At 34.0% G+C, this 21895-nt stretch overlaps 1 protein-coding gene across 3 annotated transcripts in view; it reads right to left on the minus strand.

Moving 5' to 3' along the window:
- Nucleotides 1–3045: 3045 nt before the first annotated feature.
- Nucleotides 3046–21895, minus strand: part of SMARCA5 (SNF2 related chromatin remodeling ATPase 5) — a 41103-nt gene continuing 22253 nt past the window's right edge. For all 3 annotated transcript variants that reach the window (XM_082728298.1, XM_082728297.1, XM_082728299.1), the window contains 15 exons: nt 20937–21046; nt 18111–18337; nt 16365–16486; nt 16130–16282; nt 14547–14679; nt 11973–12121; nt 11668–11787; nt 10836–10946; nt 10231–10344; nt 9925–10047; nt 8920–9052; nt 7800–7918; nt 7089–7301; nt 5046–5153; nt 3046–4310 (listed from right to left, as the gene is read on the minus strand). In XM_082728298.1, coding sequence (XP_082584424.1) covers nt 4245–4310; nt 5046–5153; nt 7089–7301; nt 7800–7918; nt 8920–9052; nt 9925–10047; nt 10231–10344; nt 10836–10946; nt 11668–11787; nt 11973–12121; nt 14547–14679; nt 16130–16282; nt 16365–16486; nt 18111–18337; nt 20937–21046 — 2001 coding nt within the window. In that variant the 3' untranslated portion in view covers nt 3046–4244. The remainder of the gene's footprint in view (nt 4311–5045; nt 5154–7088; nt 7302–7799; nt 7919–8919; nt 9053–9924; nt 10048–10230; nt 10345–10835; nt 10947–11667; nt 11788–11972; nt 12122–14546; nt 14680–16129; nt 16283–16364; nt 16487–18110; nt 18338–20936; nt 21047–21895) is intronic.

A 21895-nucleotide genomic window follows, 5' to 3' on the forward strand; every position in this document is an offset into this window, starting at 1 on the left:
TTCAGAATTATGCTAAATGTACTCTGTGCTCCGTAAATAAGAACAAAGCCTGGATGACAGTACATCTGTTTACAACATGCTTTACTGAGCCTACTCTGGAGACCAGCTCAGAAAAAAGTTCTTTCAAATTACTGCTCATTGACAATACATCTGGTCCACCCAAAGATTTCTGATGGAGACGGAGGAGATGAATATTGCTTTCATGCCTGCTAACAGCATTGATTTTGTAGCCCATGGGTCCAGGAGTCATTTTGACTTTCAAGTCTTAAAATTTCAGAAATACAACTCATAAGGCTATAGTTGGCATAATGATTCCTCTGATGGATCTGGGCAAAGTACATTGAAAACTTTCTGGAAAGGAGTCACCTATTTATTTATTTGTTTGTTTGTTTGTTTGTTTAATGATTTTAGGTGAGAGCAAGTGAGCTAGAGCACGAATGGTGAAGAGGGGCAGAGGGAGAGAGAAAAGCAGGCTCCCTGCTGAGCAAATAGCCCGTTGTAAGGCTCCATCCCAGGACCCTGGGATCATGACCTGAGAAGAAGGCAGATGCTTAACTGACTCAGCCACCCAGGTACCCCAGGGTTCACCATTTTAGATGCCATTGAAAACATTTGTGATTAATGAGGTCAAACTATCAGGAGTTTGGAAGAAGTTGAGTATCACCCTTTGGGACCAATTTGAAAGGTTCACCACTTCAGTGGACAAAGTAACTGCAGAGGAGGTGGGAAAAATCTAGAAGTGGAGTCTGAAGATATGACTAAGCTGCTGCAATCTCATAATAAAACTTCACTGAATAAGGAGTTGCTCACGTGAGCAAAGAAAATGACTTCTTACGATGGAATCTACTCCTCATGAGGATGCTGTGGACTTGAAATGACAAAAAATCTTGGGCTATCCCCATCAACTTAGTTGATAAAGGAGCAGCAGAGTTTGAGTAGACAGACTCCAATTTTAAAGGAAGTTCCACTGTGCGTAAAATGCTATCAAATACTGTCACCTACAACAGAGGAAACTTTCGCGGAAGGAAATCTTTCATGTGGCAAACTTCATTCTTTTAAGAAACTGCCACAGCCATCCCCACCTTCAGCAACCACCACTCTGAGCAGCTATCAACATTGGGCTAGACTCTCCATCAGCAAAGAGTACAATTTGCTGAAAGCTCAAGATGATGGTTATTAGCAATTTTAGCAATAAAGTATTAAGGTATGTACACTGCTTTTTAAAACATAATGCCATTACACTACAGCGTAAATGTTAACTTTTATATGCACTGGGAAACCAACATAGCCATTTGACTCACTTTATTGCAATATTTACTTTATTGCAGGGGTCTGGAACCGAACCTCCATTATCTCTAAGGTATGCCTTTATACTGAAATAGGTTACACTATTTTTTCTAAGCTCGTTCCTTTCTTGAAAACGGTCCTAGGAATCAGGTCATAGACTGATTGACCTAGAGCAAGTCCATCTTTTTCCACTTGATTCAACCTCTTCAGACTGCCCAATGAATTGCCCACAAAAAGACTTAACAAAGATGTCGAGAACTAGCAGCTCCTCAGAAAAGGAATTTATAAATATTCCTTAAAATGTACTAGAATTAATCCCATCTATCACTCTAAGGACATGCAGATCTTTAAAAAAAAAAAAAAAAATTCTATATTTTCTTCTTATAGTATTTAAAAATTTTAATTCTATTTGTTAAAAAATTAAAACCACCAAAATGGTAGGTTAACTGGTTAAGTGTTACATACCAAAAACTGGTCAATATATTGCTACTTGTCATTTATCAATCATACTTAACACAGAACATCCTGTACAGACATTTAGAGGTCCATAAATGCAACTACCCCAAATGAGGGCTGTTTGGTTCAGATTTTCTAAGTAAATAAAACTAACAATATAATGAGCATACGCAAGCACTGCTATAAAATTAACCACATTTTAAGTCTCTATATAAATTTGAAATGTCCTAAATTTTTAAAAAGGCTTGCCACTGGAATCCAAGGTTCTAATTATGATTTAAAATATTGAAGTTGAAAGTAATGATTATATTTTATTAATTTTACCTGGTATCTTCCCAACAGAATATAACCTTTCCAACAAATAATCTAAAACCTTAATTGTTAAATGAAATATTCTGAGTATCAGATTACTGTAACCTTGGTCACCCACATAAACTACCTAGTCTCTTCTAGGTTGGCTTTAGGCACCACAGTACCTATTTTTGGAGATCTACCTCTTCAATTAAAAATTTAGGGTATCAACTGGAAATCAGTTTCCAATTTTGAGTCTATCTTCTCTACCATTTTCCTAAAAGTTACTTTTAGCTATTTTTCCTTCTCTTAATTAGCAATATAATCAGAATTATGGCTTTATTCTTAAATATGTAGTAACAACTAACTGACCTGTGGAAAAGGCATGTTTCATACATTGACTAATTACAATGCTGAATTTAGATATTTTTCTTTCATGCTCTTCTCAATTGTTTCCCATTACATGTTTCTAGCCCCTCAGGGGCTAGACTATACTTGATTCCTTTAACACATGTCCACTCTCTGTTTTACTATTCCTACTCCGAATCTCCCACCCCCACCCCAACCAGATGGTATTAGGCTGTTTCTTTTCCTCTTGAAAGCATTTCTTTGGTGACTTCCATGGTTTTCTTCGGCCTTGTGTTTTTCCAAGTAGTTCTTCCACAATTAGGCCACTGACTCTTAAGAATGATAGCACTTTTCATGAAAAAGTAACCGCCCATAACTGTTTCCAGAATCCCAGGTTAAAATGAGGTCAATTTGGGGGAAGCAGAACAGAAACTCAGATTATCATATCAACTTATCGTAACACTGGGCTATGCTTGACACAGCAACAACTCCACATTTTGGAAAAGTAAGCAGTAAAAGTAATACTTTAGAAATCACCATTATAAATAAAAATCTCAATTATATGTGGGCAGATGACAAATGACAGAAATTTTAGAAGAAATCTAAGGGAAAGAGATAATGTCCTAAGAGGGGAAAATCAAATAAATGGAAAGAAAAGACCACTTAAGGATTATAAAAGTTATATTTATTCACGATGCTACATTTATTGCATTCCCTTAGAAAAATGGAGAACTGTTTATGTACCCAATTTGCACATATAAAACTTTATACAAATTATGTGTAGCACATAAAGGCCTCTGGTACAGCTAAAATCCTGACACTACAATTTGGGTAATCCTGCTTCAAGGTCTCCAGTTTATCAAGTCTGTTCATAGAAAATAAAAACTGGTTATTATACTCAATCTTGCCGTTCACACTTAGAAATTATTTTAAAATATAAAAATTTCAATTATTCTAAAAACTCAAAAAAGGTGAACTGGAAGGGGACACACATTCTGTTACCAATTTCAGTTTAACAGTATGACAAATCCATACCTTATTTTGGCTGAGTCTTTTTAAAAAACAAAAACCACCTTAGTTTTGACGTTATCTTTCTAAGCTGTGGCTGCTTCGAGAAGGTAATTTGTCAAAACATTTACCAAACAATTAAAAATAATATTCCTTTTACAAAATAGTACAGTAACACTTTACGGAACCAGAAAATACTACATGTCTTTGGCTATATAACTAAAAGGCCAGTCTTCCAACAGAAAAGGGCATATTCACACCTCAGAACCAACTATAGAAACAAAGCATTAACAGAAATATGCATAGAATTTAATGATAATTTGTCTTGCCTTTTGTTCCATTCTACCCATATAATAATCAAGGAGAATGCAATTTACATAATCTTCCCAGATGAGACTCTATATAGCACTACAAAGATACCCAAATTTCTGCAAAGGCAAAGTGAATTAAAACAATTACACAACTAAGTGAAGACCAAAGGGACAAATGTTATTTGCAATTTTTTTTAGCTGTTTGCTTGTTTTTTAAGCTTTGAGTGTAGAAATTATAGCTGATAAACAAAGTCACAATCTTCACAAATGGAACTATAATAGAAAAATAAATCAAATGAAACATTTATTAATAAATGAAGCCTGTTTTATTACTTCAAGTGTTAATGATAAAAAAAAAAATTTCAACACAGCTGCTGCATTTAAAAAAGTGGAACTACGTACTATGTTTCTAAGCTCAGTAAACAGATGAACCTGATGTCTTTGAATGACATAACAATTGAGCATTGTACAGTACATCTTATGAAGACCCGTAAATTAAAGAACTACTGGTTTAAAGTTAGTGATTATGGAACATATATATATTCATAGTTTCAGCTTCTTTTTTCTTCCTCGACCATCAGGTGCTCCATCCATTTTACGTTTCTGTGTCTACAAATGAACAGAAGGATTCCTTTTCATCACAAGACTAGTATTAAAGGTAAAATACATCAGCTCTTTACTAATAACTGCTACATAGTGACAAATATTAGACCTTCCTACCCAGAATAATCTTAATTCTCCAAGTTCTTATCTACTCCTTTTACAAACACAAAAAATTTTAATACCAATGAAATAATCTGCAATAGTAAATCAATACACCAAGTATTAACATACCCTGATACCAAAAAAAACCCAGTATTAATTATTCTGACGTTTTACATAAAAAACATTACTCAGGTATTCGTTTATTCATGACTTTCTAAATTATTATTAAATAAAAAGATGACTTCTTCTTCCTCTTAAGATAACTGTTTTCACATTCCTAAGATACCACTGGGACAATAAACTAAATTTTAGAAGTTAGTAAAGGTTGTAAAGCCACCACTTTCCTAATATTTCTTTACATATTCTAAAATTATACCTTGCACTCCCAAGGTAAAGTGTAGGGTCCTGGCATTCACAAGACATACCTTCCCAGATTTTCATGAATCCCCAAATTATGGAATACCATCCCATTATGTGATAATCCCCACATAATGCTGTCAAATATAATTTATACTTTTAAAAGCAACTCAAGGCTATATTTACAAAAAAGACTAACATATCAATGATAGCCAAGTAATGTTCAAATTCTTACAAAGAAAAGTCTTCCAAGAAAATATTTACACTTTCATGAATACTTACTGAAGGTTTTGGTCCCCTCTTCTTTTTCTCTGCCTTCTCCTTTTCTTCTAGTTCCATGTTTTCTCTTTCAATCAAGGTAATTAAGGTGTTACACCTCCTCTGGAGCTCCTGAATTGTAAACATAAATTTATATGGTAAACATGTATTTTCCATCGACAAGTTTTCATGATACCTAGTTTTTAAAATTGTAACATTTTAACAGCATACTACATAATTAAACATTCCCCCAGATAAAATCTAAAACAGCCAAAAGAACTGATTTTCATATATAATCCATGCTATGAAGATAAAGATATCAATGTTTTTACTTCATTCTTTAAAGTCATACTGTTATTTCTCTTAAATCCTTCCTTCCCTTAGAAATTCAAGCAGTAAAAATAATATATGCTATATTGCTACTTAATATCTATGCCTGAGAACTAGATTACATATCTAAAACTTTAAGTGCACCTATTTCAGGGTCAAAATCAACCAGAACTTAAGTGTACATCTTCTTTCCCTTAAAAGTACAGTTACTAGAATTATGGCAATCAGTGTATCAAATGCCAGCTTTCCCAATTTTGGAAAATTAGCCATAGAAGTCTATGATATCTACATCTCTCTCTAGCAATCTAAAATCCTTTGTGGAGGTTGTATAAAGTGTAGCGTAACAGTACTATATAACCCTGAAGAAAATGGAAGTCTATTTTCATTACTGCTGACTGCTTAGTAAGCAAAATGGTTTTCCTGTAAAAAGTGATACTACATAAACTGCAACAAAATCATTTAAAAATACTAGCTTATAGAATATACAAGTTTTAGAAATATTTGCAATATAATCTAGAGACAGAAGGTAATAAACTATATTAAAGTTCTGTATTTAACAGGTGAACTGTGGCACACATGCCAGAATGTGGTACAGATGAGCTAAGGTCTGAATACTCTTGGCTCTAAGGCAAGAGTATTTATCAGAAGGGTCCATACACATAGAATCATTTCTTATGTGTGCTCTAACATGAAACATGTTTGGATATAAGTTTAAGACCATGGCATTATACTGATAAATCAACATGATACGTATTTTGTTTCACTCACTTAAAAAATCATTATTAACTATATAAATTGTTCCCACTTAAAGACAGAAGACAGAGCTGTAAGCAACTGAATCAGTCTTTCCCCAAATTTTATTTATGCATTTTATAGTGCAACATTTCCCAAACAAGGATACACAAATAGTAGCCAGTTGATGTTTAGTGAAAAATAATCCTCCTGTGGTGAAACATGAAAAGACTGTGCAGTGTCTCCTGTCTTGAAGACTGGTAATATAATACTTTAAATACACTGAGAGAAATCTCACTAAAATGATTAAACTTTGCTTACACCAGTATATCCCAAACTTAAGACTACAGAGCATTTTGGGCATTATCATCCTAAAGAACACAAGATGAAAGTTTCAAGCTTCAAAATGGCTAATGCATAATAAAAAGGGCAATTTACTGAAGCTAAACTTCCCTGAATTATAACTTTAGGTCATTAGGAATGGAACTTGCTTCTGAGAAATACGCTAGTATTGAAAATAAAAGTGTTTTACTACCTTAAGCTATATTAAAATAATCCAGACAGGCAGATGCCTGAATGAGAGTTCCTTCCTCACAGAAATGTGTTCATTTATAAAACCAAAATTATCTGAAAAATACAAGTTTTAAATTAGGATCTTCAAATTCAGAAGGTGAAATTGATGCTGGTATTTCCTTCTATTTAGAACCTGACTAAAATATAAAAAACTCCCTATCCTATGTAGTGATGTTAAAAGGTATGTGATATTAAGAGGATGGAACCAAGAAATTTTTCAAGTTATCCATGATATTAGATTGCTAACTGTAGATGAGAACTATTTTCTAAGGAACTGATTTAACCCATGGTACTTACAGTATTGTAACAAAAATGTACTCCAAAGATGGGGTGAAACCACAATTTTCTCTTAGTTACCCTACCTTAAAGAATATTAATCAATACTTATTCTAAACTGTTTGCTACATTACACAGAAAGGCCCAGGGACTCACCATGGCAGTTCTGGACTTAAGAAACCAGTCAAATCTGAACTGAGGAGAGTTGCGAATACACTGTCGTAATTCATCATAAACGTTTTCTTTGTCAAATCCAAGTTTGTGAAGCATACAGATTAGGAAGCGATCCTCTTCTTCAGTGTAGTTTTTTCCTTTGTTAGTACCATATGATATTCTCAGCTGATGAAAAGGTGCTTTGTACCGTCCAATCTATCAAAGTCAAATTTTATATAAAATATAAATCCTACATAATCTGTATTTCAAATTTAGCTTTAGTAAGATTAGCTAAAAATGTTCCATTCCAAATCAGAATTTTCTACCCAAAGCACCTCAACTGCATTATACAACCTCTGCTATAAAACAACTTCAGAGTCTTTATTATTCTAAAGAGAAATACAGGATCAGACTTTGTAGGAAAAAGCTAATCACAGGGAAATTAACCCAGATATAACAACTGAAGTACTAAGATAAACTCCTTTAAGAATATCTATAGCATGTGAATATTGTTCTTTGAAGAAAATCTTCATTTTAAACCACCATTTAATTTCATTATTAACATATAAAATATTTATTTCAGGGGTACAGCTCTGATTCATCAGTCTTACACAATACACAACGCTCATTTCCTTTTAAAAAGTTACTTTACCTCGCATATTCTCAGGTAAGAGTTATATCACTAAGTACCGTATTTATTAATACAAAAAGTACCTTCGTATCAAGTGCTTTTTTGATACTAATTCTTCTTTGAATTCTTGCCTCTCCCCTTTCGATCTGAGCCATAATCTTCTCTATGTCCTGGAGTTCATTGCATCTTTCCCAGAATACAGCTGGTAAGACAGTAAAAGTTGGGACAGATGGGACAGGTGCAGGAAGGGAGAAAATAGAAGTAATTTATCATAAATAATTTGCTAAGGATTAAGAAATGTGTTTCCGGGGCACCTGGGCGGCTCAGTGGGTTAAAGCCTCTGCCTTCGGCTCTGGTCATGATCCCAGGGTCCTGGGATCGAGCCCCGCGTCGGGCTCTCTGCTTGGCAGGGAGCCTGCTTCCTTCTCTCTCTCTGCCTGCCTCTCTGCCTACTTGTGACCTCTCTCTCATTGCGTCAAATAAATAAAAAATATCTTAAAAAAAAAAAAGAAATGTGTTTCCATTTTTCTCATATCTAGTACTATAAATAAGTCAATTATTTAGTTTGTTTCCTTAACTGTAAAAAAAAAAAAAAAAAATGAGATGAAATAGGCGTTACAAGTATCTCCCAACTCTTAAATTTCTGTTCTTGAATTCTAAGCACACTCACAGCACCACAACTGTACCTCCTTGCTTGAGAATCCAAGTGATTTTTTTTTTTAAATGTTATTTATTTGACAGAGATCACAAGCAGGCAGAGAGGCAGGCAAGTAGGGTGGGGCTGGGAGTGAAGCAGGCTCCCCGCTGAGCAGACCGCCTGATGCGGGGCTTGATTTCAGGACCTTGAGACCAAGACCTGAGCCAAAGGCAGGGGCTTAACCCACTGAGCCACCCAGGCGCCCTCAGAATCCAAGTGATTTAAGGAAACACAGGCACATAGTGCTTGAGAAGCATAAAATGAAAGCACATCAAACCTATTCTTATTTTCTCAGCAATACTCAGCGAGGGTAAAAAAGTAACTATGCCATTTTTAAAAAGAGGACATTTTCCAACCCAGTTTTTTTAAAAACACAAAAAAATAAGGCCCTAAAAGTGGAGGCAAAATTTAGCTTATCAAAACATAATTCAGAATTACAAAATCTGAACTCCTCAAAAGCTATCCAGAAATCTGAGAATATTCTTATATTAAAATATTTAAATTACCTGAGTACTCAATAACTTCTTCTGGAGTTTTTCCTTCTACTTCTCTTGCAATATTTTCAATATCATCACGACCCCACTTCTCATTAGCTTTGATAAACTGGTTAAAATCTCTCTTATTCCAATTGGTAAAGCCCTTCAAGGCAATGGAAACAAAACGTTTAACAACAGCACACTGAACGTGGACAAGATAATACTACACGTACCAACATTTCTAAAGTACTAAAACATTTTCAATTACTCCTAGGTTTTAAGTTCTTTTAAAGTGGTTAACTTTTCATACACTTAGACATGCATTTTTAGCAATACATCACATACAGCTTACATAACAGAGGAATTAAGTCTCAGTGAAAGAAAGTAAGGAATGCTGCATGAAAAAGTAACATTTTTGCTGGACTCTGGATTAGCAGGAGTCTGTAAACAGCAATAAACATAGACTAAAGAGCTAAGATGTATAAAGTGAGAAAATGGAAGAAAAATCTTCAAAAATAGGTTAAGGCCAAATTCTAAAAGACCCTAATTAAACCATAAAGACTGTTAAAAGAATACTAAAGAGAGACATGTAATAGAGAACGGTAACTTAGTACTGTTCCAATGCAGAAGAGTCACAGGAAAAGAAAATACAGAAGAAAGGTAATCAAAAGAATATCTACTCTACCAAGGCTGGTGCAAATCTATGATCTTCTCAATTACCTCAATAACTATCAAAATGACAATCAAAGTGACAATCAAAATGTAGCACACATCTATATGCTCATGCTTTATCATTTCCAATTATTCCATTTTGGAAGAAAAAGACATGCATTTTCAGCAATACATCACATACTGCTTACATAACCAAGGAATTAAATCTCAGTGAAAGTAAGTAAGGAATGCTGCATGAAAAAGTAATATTTTTGCTGTATACTTGTACTTCTCTGTATACCCCAACATGACCTAAGCATGGTACCGTACAAAGTGATGATTACTAAATTTTATGTTGAGTAAAGACTATATATATATATATACCTGTGTTAGAAGTTTCTCCTTTTCCTCTAACTCTTCATCATTAAGGGGTTCAGCTTCATCGATTTTAAGCTGTTCTTCTTTTTGTGCCTGTGCTGCATTTGGTAGGTCAGGATTTCGAGGCACCTAAAAAAAAAACTTTAAGTCATCCATCAGTAGATTTTAGAAAGTATGTGATGAACTAAATTCTTAACCAACCAAATATTTTGTATGTTTTAATCCAACCATGAAAAAAAATACTGACATGTCCTCCATTTATTAAATTAAAAACAAACCGGATTAGTTTATGAATAGTGTTATTTCCATTACCTTGTACCCAATAGTTTTTCTGTAATACAAAATTTCTTTTTCCAGTAACTCAAATAAACGCGGAGGAAAAAATTGGAAATCCTGAACGTTAGGCTGTTTTGGAGGCCGAGGAGCCTAGAGAAAAAAGAGTTATCATCTATTAAAAATATTATTTTGCTTTAAATGAATTGTAATCTTCCTTTTTCCTTAAGTTATGATGGCCAATTCTCTAAGCAACTGAATCTATCATTAAAAATGAACTTTAAAAACTTTAAATGCATACATTCACAACTAATTTTAAGAAGAGTTAAGGAAATATACTAGAAGAAGCCACAAAAGATTCTAATTCTCAATCTGATTTAACTGTAAGAATATAAGAAAAAAAGGGAGCCTGGGTGGCTTAGTTGGTTAAGTGTCTGCCTTCAGCACAGGTCATGATTCCAGGGTCCTGGCATTGAGTCCTCTATCAGGCTTCTTGCTCAGGAGGGAGCCTGCTTCTCCCCGCTACTTGCGCACTTGCTCTCCCCACCACTCTCAAATAAGTTAAAAAAATAAAATACTTTAGAAAAAATTGTAAAGATTACATTTCCAATATTTTTGGATATTTTACTGCTCTATCAACTCACCTTGGGTGCTTTAGGTTCACTGACACGAAGAGCTTCCCTAAAATAGGCATCGACAGCATAGTTGGCTTTTCTTTCTCGTTTAGGTGGTTCAATCCACTCTGTGAATGCAATCTAGCATATGGGAAACAATTCATATCACCAACTTTACTTACAGTCACAAATCTCAGTTGAACACAACACATACTGTGTACACCATTACAACTACTGTTTGTAAATAGTAAGATAGTCGTAAAATCCTGAACAATAAGCTTTACGAGAAGAGGACTATGCTACTTTGCTCAAAACTATGTAATTAACTAATACAAAGAACAGGGTCTGGTGAAGAGTATGGATATACAGTAAGTATTTCTTGCCCAAATGGAGAACATTCTAATCAGTGAGAGGGGAGGGAGGGAACCTACAGAATGTATGCTGTAACTCAAACTAGGAGAAAAACGTAGATATGTATTTAGCCTAGAAAAAATTCAGAAGATATACAAGCCTAAATGTTAACAGAAAAAACACTGAGTAGAACTATTTTTTTTCTTCCAACTTGTAGGTATTTTCTAATTTCTCTACAAACTAACAAATATTACTTAAGAAATTAGGACTTTTTCCCCTTCATTACCAGTTAATTCTGTTTAAAAATAATCTAGTAAGGGTGTAACAATTTCATATTACATATAAAAATGTAAAAATGTATAAAAATATAAAAATGAAAATAATTTAGATGTGAATATACAGAAATGACTGCTTTGAAACAAATTTACAAAGCATTATACCTAACACTTAAAATTCCAAGTTCCAAGTAAAATGAAGTCTTTAAGTAACCAAAATGTCTTTCAAAAATTACCTTTTGTTTTTCTCTATAATCCTCTCCTTCAAAGTTATAAACACTTGACTCTGTATCCATTGTAAAGTTTCTAAGTGAGCTTTCACCCATCTTGGAGAGCTTTTCATTCATCTCTGCAGTCTGCAGGGGAAAAAAACAGCTTATCAGATTGAGAATAGAAAAAAAATTTTTCAGCACTATAGTTAAAAATAAGGCTTTACAGTACACAAAAGCTTCTTTTTCTGGTTCACGTAACAAGTGTTTCCTCGGTTCTGATTTAGAACATTTTATATATTAAAAACATTATCATTTAACCTATTCCTTACCTTCTTTGCACCTCTTTCCAAAATACCATCAATATCCTCATCAGTAATCTCACTTTCTTTTGAAGCAAATACATGTGTTGCCCCATGTCTAATCATTTGAAGCATTTCATCTTTCCCAATTTTGTTCAGATTCTGATCCACAAGCCTTCCTGGAAAAAAAAAAAAAAAAAAAATGTGTTGTATACTATTAATTGAACAAAGTTTGTTTTACTGAAAACTTGGAATTTTAAATGTTAGATGTGATATGTATTTTGCCTCAAACTTCAATTAATTTTTTATTTACTTCTGAGAATCGTCATTTTCACATAAAACAATGCCAGAATGTTAGCTGTAACCTTCAAAGTATTCTAAAGTTAATCTATTACATAATGAAGCCTAATGTATACCATCTCAAAAAAATGTATTCTTATACAGGCTGAATAATAGATTTGGGATATTTAAAAATAAAAATTATTAGCAAGATTTTTTTAAGATTATGATGAGATTTTTTAATCTTGCTAAAAAGATTATGATGAGATCATAATTAGACAAGAAGTTTCTAATAAGCAGAAAAACATTAATACTAATACTCCATCAAGCTTTTTCTTAGAAAGTACAAAAAAAAAATGAAGTACAAAAAACCCTTCATATTACCAAGCTTTAGCTAAAGACTAAAATATACATCAATTTCTGAAAATTTCCAAAGCTAATTTTGATCAAAGACATTCAACCTAAGAAAACTAAGATCATGATCTTCAACTGGTAGGAATTTGGCCAACCCTGTAATTTGTGTTTTCAAAAATACAGGAATCAAGACAAACCAAAATACTATAACATAAAGAATTATTTCTACCCTAAAGGGCCATTCACATACACTTACATAAAGCTTCAATTTTTCTATTCCAACCAACTTGTAACAAATGAGTGGATACGGACCCAAGTTGTTCTCTTGGATCTTCAATGCTTTTGTATCATGGCTTTGGATCCCTAACAGAATCCACTAACACCTGTGACTTTCAAAGTTAGGATTTATCTTTAGAACATGTTTCTTTGGTTTGAAAGCCATCTCACTGCTATCAAAATGTTCTCAGTCTTACTGAAACCACTTCCCCATTGGACAGAGGGGAAGCTATTCAGACATAAAGCAGTTCTATGATTTCTCATTATTTTTAATTACATCCCTTACACTCCAAAGACACTAATACATAAGGTATACACCTTGCTATTTGACTAATACAAAGCTACTAGCACAAAACTTGGCTCTAAAATTTGCCCCTCCAAAACCAAAAAACTAAGTAAAAAAACTCAAACAGCTTTTCTAAATTGGTTATAAATTAATTTTCCTTCTTTTTTTAAAAAGTGTTTCACAGATGAGAATAATTAAAAATACTACAAAGCAGATATTTTTCTAAAAACATGAATGAAGAATGTGAGGGGGAAAAGAACTAGCCATTACATTACCATGAGAAACCTTACTGTTTTGGCAGGCTCCAGAGATTTTCATAAGTAAATACTTCACTCTAATAGTTAATATAGCTCTTGGTGTTAGATGAGTCACTTCCTACCTATATGAATGGTAAACAAGTGACCTGCCTCTACTTCCCATGCCAACCTTAAGCTGGCTAAAGGAAATAATGGATGCAAAGTATGTAGCACATTGCTTGGCATGAAGCAAGCACTTGATAATAAAAACTAATAAGCCTTCATTAACTGTTTTCACATATTCAGAGATGTGGCTAACACTACGGTTGGCATTAATAGAATATGAGAGAAATTTAACACTCCTTTCCTTTACTTGGAAATTATAAAGCCGGTTAACAAAATGAAGTCATACAATATGGAATCATCAGTGAACAATATTAACAGTGTTATCTCTCTATCTCTATATAACAGATAAAAAGTACATGCTCATAATGCAAATTTGAGAATGAAAGAAACCAGTATGAGCCTGAGGTTACTGAGGATTCCTACCCTCACCCTCTAGTCCTATTTACATAAATGTTTATTTTGATTCACCCTCCCTAAATTATAACTCCATGAGAGTAAGAATATTTGTTGCTTTCTTTCACCACTGTATTCTCAGCACTAAGAACAATGCCTGGCATCTGGTAGCTGTTCAGTAAACAGCTGCAGACTAGAAAAAAAACCAACATCAGATTCTCTGAGTTTCATTTTTACTTCTTCATTTTACCCCAGCATAATTAATTAACAGAGTGCTTTTTAACAGGTAAATTATACTCACCACAGTTCTATTTAATATCTACCACAATGAATGCTGGGTATTTTATATGTATTTTCCCCTTTAATCCTTAAAAATAAACTTTAATTCTCTTTATCCCCATTTAACAGATGAGGGAACACGCTTAGATAGTATAAAAGAACTGCTAATTGGCAAAGCAAATATGCAAACTTCAACCTTCGTGAGCCCATACCTATCCTCTTATTAAACTAAAGCTTACTATTTTCAGGAATATAAATATTGTTCAGGCTGGCCAGCTTGATTCCACAGATCCTCAATAATAAGAATCTAATAAATCTAAGAAAAAAACATTTGTTTATCCAACCTGGTAAATTTCTTAAAGTTCTAAGGCTTACCTTGCTGAATGACTATTGAATCCAATCTGAGTTTCATCTCAGCACGTTCCACTATTCTTTCTTCCACAGTGTTATCAGTTATAAAGCGGAACACTCTAACAGTCTTGGTTTGTCCAATTCTATGTGCTCGATCCTAGGCAAATAACCATGTCATTTTGATACAGTTAAAAATTACATAAATAGCATTTGACTGTGTATACTAAAAAGCAAAATTAAAATACTCTCAAGTGTAAAAGTTTTTAATATAACAAAACTATTCTAAAAATGAATTTGTTAAAAAAATAAATGTTATTAGATTAGTATTTCTTAGATTTTCAAAGTTTCTCCATGGCAATCAAATTAATTGATTATCTCACAAGTAAAACTTTCAGGAGGTATGAAACACAACAGATGGCTGAATCTGTGAGAAACTATCCTGTTACTTTTACTAGGTAATACTAATACAAAATTCCATGTCTCCAGGGGCACCTGAGTGGGTCCATTGAGCATCTTAACTCTTGATTTCCACTCAGGTCATGATCTCAGGGTCCTGAGACCAAACCTTGAGTCAGACTCCACATGTGGAGTCCCTCTGCCTGCTGCTTCTCCCCTGCCCCCCATTCTCCTTCAGGTAAGTAAAATCTTACCTGAATTTCACATCTCCAAATAAGACAGACAAAATTATGATTAAGTTGGATGATAAACTTTTTTTTCCTAAATCTGTTTTACTTAGGTTTAAATTCAAAATGTTTTTCTATCTAAATCATATATAAATTTTCACTGCTATCAGGGAAAAAAGTGACAAAAATAAAATAACTCCACATATATAAAAATCCTAGTCTTTAAATGTCACCCACATAACTACATACAAGTAGTCAAATTAATCTGAATTCCATTTCTGTTTAATTTCTGTTAAGTTCACAAAACATATTCTTACAAAACATCCCCATTTCTAACTGATCATTTTCCTCAACCACACTTTCAATATAGGATAGAAACAACCAACACCAGAGTTATAATCACCAATACCATGGATCAAGTCATTAATAGTATCAAACTTAAGAATCTGTAAGTTTTCATATTAATCTGCAGATCATACATTTTCTCAACCTCAGAATGATCTTCCTCTTCTAGCCAAAGAACTCCCACACAAGGGCATACATTTTAAGCATCCAACATGATAGGTAGGTTGGTAGCTCACCAACCTATCTCCCTTTCCTAAGGTACAACTATGCTGTAATTTACCAATTACCTTGCACCCAGTTATGCTCTGTGATTTGAGTGCTGACCGGTGACTGTGGGGACACTTTCAGATCTGACCCATTAAAAATTTCCTAGATAATCCTCAACTCTATCCCCCTTCTGCCATCAGAATACACAGGCTACAGCTAGATTCCAAGGTCCTAAGATATGGCAAAGCTGTGAGATTCAGATATCCTGCTTTGAGTGAGAGATCACCTACAAAATACCTTCTCTGAATTATTACATTCGGAGAAAAAATTCTACTGGGTTAAGTCACTGATATTTGCAGACCACTAGATTGCTCTAATGAAAATATCAAGCTCTAAGAAAATATTAAGAATGTATTTACTGTTATCTCTTACCATAGCCTGGAGATCTACTTGGGGATTCCAATCTGAATCATACAAAATTACTACATCAGCAGTAGCAAGATTAATGCCAAGACCACCAGCACGTGTACTTAACATGAAAACAAACTTTGTGCTGTTTGGTTCATTGTATGCATTGATGGACTCCTACAGATATAAAATAAAACAAATGTCAGGAAATTATTTTATCTGGTAATTTTTTTACCTTCCCTCCCTGGATTTTACTTACTTGTCTCTCATCGTGGGGTGTCTGCCCATCCAATCTACAGTATTCATAATTTCTCCACATGCAATAATCTTCCAAAATATCCAATACCCTTGTCATTTGACTGAAGATTAGGACTCGTGAACCTGTTAACAAATAGAACAGCTCATTTTCAGAAGCTTCAAAAGTAAAAAAAAGTATTTAAAAATTTAAGGCTAATCAAAACTAAGAATAACCAGTTATCCCTTAATTCCAAGTTACCTAGTTGGCTGTAAGAAAAAAACTACACATTATTTATTTATCCTAGTCAGTTATTCTCCCCATTTTTCTCATCATGGCACAAACAAAAAAGGATAGTATCTGTACAACACACTAAGATAAACGGAAAAAGTATTTGTTCTGGTCTCGGTCTGTCCCAAGGCTGAGAGAATCAATCTTTTTATTCCAAATGCATTTAAAAATAACCTTCCTCCACCCCCAGCACAATTCTCCCATGTGCATGGCCCTGAACATCCCCTAACACCTACCTAAAACCCATTGCATTCTGGTTCTGAAGACCCAATTCTAGACTGAAATACAACAACACAGATGTGGCCTCACATCTATCTACATGGTTATCTTTCACTGATGCCATGATCCAAGTTATTCAACTGCCTTCCATTTCTTCAGCCAGCTACACAATGTCTTCACAGTAGAATGTATGAAGACCAAGGAGTCATTATAAAAAAATAAAAATTATGAAATTATCTCTTCTTGGAAGCTGAGGCTGGTAATCTGCTATGTCTTACCTTCTTGTAACCAAGATGCCTAAGGATCCTCAACAGTCCCCATTTTCCTTGCAGAGTTTAATATAGCTTTCGTTAATATCTGAGTATTTCTACCAAGTTCTTGCTATTCCCTTTACTACTTAGCTTTCAAGAAAAGCATTTTAGAAAATGTATTTCCAAAAATGGTGTAAAACCTTCTGTTAGAAGGCTGATCATCAATATCCTAAAGGTACAAGTCATTCTTACCAAAACACACAAGAGAAACACAAATGGAAAAATGTGAAATCTGACTGTATTATTTCACATTACAGAATTAATAATTTGTGTATGAAAAGCTTTGATGTCTGGGATTTGCTTCAAATTAATATGGGAGAAGGAAAGCAGGTACGTATAGATGTCAACAAGTTTTGCCATGAGTCTTTAATTATTGAAGCTGGATCACACTAAATACATTCTACATTCATGTATTTTAAACACGTCTCTACACATACTACATACTCATTTTCACATAAGAAACCAGCATGTTATAAACAAAACTGCTTTGGGTCCATGTACATATTTAATAATTAAATTATTGCTTAATTTTATTGCTTAAATTTAAGTAATTTGTCATTTAAATAAGTCCACATAAATAACTAAAAACAATACTATGAACACAACACTGTCTACCAAAGCATCTTGGAACTGTGTATGTGTGGAAAGAGCATTCTTGGCACTTTATAACAAAAAGCTGACATATTCTGAGAAAGCATATATAAAATGAGAACTCTCCCCCAAAATCCAGGAATGTATCAGCCCTAACTACTGATCCCTAAGATTTATAAGCCTAAAATTGGGGGGAGAAATGAAGCTCAGATAACGGATAGAAGTTTTTAAATGTCCCACACTTCAACTTTATAAAAGTGCCATGATTAGTAATTTCAAATTGTAGTGGTCCCTTATTTTACATCAGAATTTTACAAGTTTTCATCACTTCTCAATTTGTTACCAGTAACATAATTACCTTGTTCTTTTAATTTCGGGAGCAGCTTGTCTAACACCACCATTTTGCCACTGTTGGTAACTAGATGCATATCTGTTGTATAAGGTGGACCAGGTTCAGCTCCATCAAAGAGATATGGATGATTACAGCATTTCCTCAACTGCATCAGGATGTTCAATAACCTCATTTTGTCCATCTTCCCTGCAGAGTTTAGTATATCTATATCCTTCATTAATATCCGAGTATACCTATTGAGAAGAAAGATATTTTAAAAGGGTTCATTGTGCCCTGACAAATCCGTTACTTTCCATCCTTAATTTTCTCCCCTACCTCAACCCAAAAATATCTGTAAAGAACCCATCAACTTCTAAGATGTGGTTAGGAGTTTACCATGTATTGTAACATCTTTCTCTTTCCTTGTTTTTCTTTATTGCCCCTACTGTTCTAATGTTCACAATTATACTTTGGGCCTCAAGGTCCAAAACGGTATGTCTCCTTGGGATGAATTAAAACAAAGCAGTATAATGTAACATTTTTACATTAACATAATTTTTGCTTAACATAATTAAGCAAAACTTAACATAATTAACATAATTAAACAAAACTTAAATTTAAGGGGCGCCTGGGTGGCTCAGTGGGTTAAGCCGCTGCCTTCGGCTCAGGTCATGATCTCAGGGTCCTGGGATCGAGTCCCGCATCGGGCTCTCTGCTCAGCAGGGAGCCTGCTTCCCTCTCTCTCTCTCTCTCTGCCTGCCTCTCCATCTACTTGTGATTTCTCTCTGTCAAATAAATAAATAAAATCTTTAAAAAAAAAAAAAAAAAAAAAAAAACTTAAATTTAAGTTTTATTTTTTATTTTGTTATTTTTAAGTAATCCCTACACCCAACAAAGGACTTGAACTTACAACCTCAAGATCAAGACCCACATGCTCTACTGACTGAGCCAGCCAGGCACCCCAAAACGTTAAGTTTTAAACATAATTTTAATTTGTAGTCTTTTTCAATGGAAGAGTGTTAGTATTCAATGTAGCTAGTACAGCATTTGGGTGAGAACAGGAAGATCTAAGAAGGAAGAATCCTGATAGGATAAGGCATGATGATGAAAATAAAATGCAATCAATGTAATTTAAATATAAATAGTACATGGGGGTAGGGGGAGATAAGAGGGCAGTAAAACTATGTATACATGTGTGTCTATACAGACATGTGCACACACACACACATATAGGCACACGTGTGTGTGTGTATATATATAATATATACACATATATAAATATATGTACATATATGTATACACATAAATATATATACACATATATGTACATATATATATACACATATACATAAAATAATTATATGTATTAAAACTATAGCCACAGGCTAAAGATGGCTTGTGAAAAGCCTTAAATGCCTTATCAAGAATGTAAACATCCTACAGGAAAGTGTAATCTATCTAAATACCAAAGTTTCAAGACCTTGAATCCTCTGAACAAAATAACTTCAATAAGCTAAGCAATATATACATAACTTCAGTAATAAGGCATAAAGTATTATTCAAGGCAGACCTTTCCATACAATTCTGACAAAAGTTCACCAATGTTAACCTAGAAGAGATTTCTCTTCCCTTAACACTGACTCACGACACAGCTCTGTTAACTTAGAGCCATACAACTGCTACCCTATAAAAGCCTTCCAAAAGTTTTAAGGACACTTAGGATGGACCACCATCAACAGAGGTCATCTCTTTCCTAGATAATGTGCCCATTTCTTTACATTCTAACCTTTCTGTCTTTTCACCAACAATTCCAGTCCCTTGCATATATTTATCAAGTATGGAATTAAATACACTGAAATGCAGTATAACCAGTGAAGAGTAAGTATGACTATTTATTCTCTTTTTCGAACACTACACTTAATGTTAATATATGCTAAGGTAACAGTATCATTTTCTACAGCCATTTTACATTGTTGATTCATGATGATCTTTCTATCTATAAAAAATATTTAATACTAAGTTAGTGGTTTCTAGCCTTTTGGATTTCATATACCCATAAAACCTTAAGAAAAAAAAAGAAGAAACTTAAAATGTTTTCCACATTTTTATTATGCCCTAGAGAGGTATTTAAAAATAGCTATCTTGTATTACCACCATAAATTCACAAAGGAAATCCTGTCTAAAATAAAACATTCACTCAGAATGGAGTCTTTAAAATTAAATATATGCAACAGCTTTATGGGCTAAAAGAAAGCACCTCAATTTTCTCGTGTCTCTACCATCTCCAACTTCATCAGATTAGTCCTAATCCACAATCCAGTATTTATGAACCACCAAGTTAACTGTATGCCTGCATCTGTGCCACCAGTTCCTTTTCAAAAAACCCAAGTAGAGAGGTTTATATATATATATATCCCTGTTTAATTAAATGCCAACTTTAAACCTTGGATTCATACACTTCCCATCCTGATTATAAGCTGTAAGTTTTATGACTCTGTATGATAAACTGGATTAGCAAGTCCTAAATTACATGATCAGAAAATTATTTTTTAAAGCTTTTTTATTTATTTATTTGACAGATCACAAGTAGGCAGAGAGGCAGGCAGAGAGAAGGGGAAGCAGGCTCCCCGCTGAGCAGAGAGCCCGACGCGGGGCTTGATTCGAGGACCCTGAGATAGTGACCTGAGCTGAAGGCAGAGGCTTAACCCACTGAGCCACCCAGGCGCCCCAGAAAACTCTTAAGGTTGAGTTCAGCAAAGCAAATGGCAATTCCTTGCAGACACAATTAAGGAAAATATAAGTGAAAGTTGATTAGGAATCAATAGTGATTTTAAAACGTCCAAGAACACATACCATTCCCTTTGCATTTTGCTGAGACCCACATAGATTTTAACTTCCTTCTTCGGAGGCAAACTCTTTTCAACATCAGCTTTAATTCGACGAAGGAGAAATGGACGCAAAACCTGAATTATCAAAAAGAAACAGAAATGATCTTATCTATATTATTTCAGGATCTCAAACTGTTTAATAAATACATTGAAATTTATCTGTTTTTAGAATTTCACCCTTCCAAATATAACTGATTCTTACAGAATTCCTGAAGGGTAATACAAGATCATTGCTTATTCAATACATGTAATGAATATACACTTGCTATACTGTTATAAAATACTAGAAGTTTTTTTTTTTTTAAAGATTTTTATTTATTTATTTGAAAAAGTGGAGGGTGGTCAGAAACAGCAGCAGATTCCCCACTGAGTGGGGAGCCTGATTGGGAGTTCAACACCAGGACTCTAGGATCAGGACCTGAGCTGAAGGCAGCCACTTAACTGACTGAGCCCAGGCGCCCCTAAAAACAGTAAGTTTTGATGCTTTCGACATTCACTGTCTTTCCGTTTACAACTAGCTATCACCCTTCCTTATCTATGGATTCAGTGACCTGCATCAACCAGAGTCTAGAAACAGATGATCCTCCTCCTAACATATTATAAGGTCAATAGCAAACTAACATTACATAATAATACCTACGTTACTGACTTCGCTTCATCTCATTGTGTAGGCATTTTATCATCTCACATAATCATAAGGGGGGAGTACAGTATAATGAGGTATGCGGAGACCGTATTTATATAACTTATGTTATGAAACTTTACAATCATTCTATTTTATAATTATTGCTGTTAATCTCTTACCCTGCCTAATTTATAAATTAAACTACCATAGATATGTATGTATAAGAAAAAAGTGTATACAGAGTTCAGTATTATCCGTGGTTTCTGGTACCCACTGGCGATCTTGGAATGTTTCACCTG

Source organism: Mustela nivalis, assembly GCF_964662115.1.
Source record: "Mustela nivalis genome assembly, chromosome: 4".
Taxonomy (NCBI): Eukaryota; Metazoa; Chordata; class Mammalia; order Carnivora; family Mustelidae; genus Mustela; species Mustela nivalis.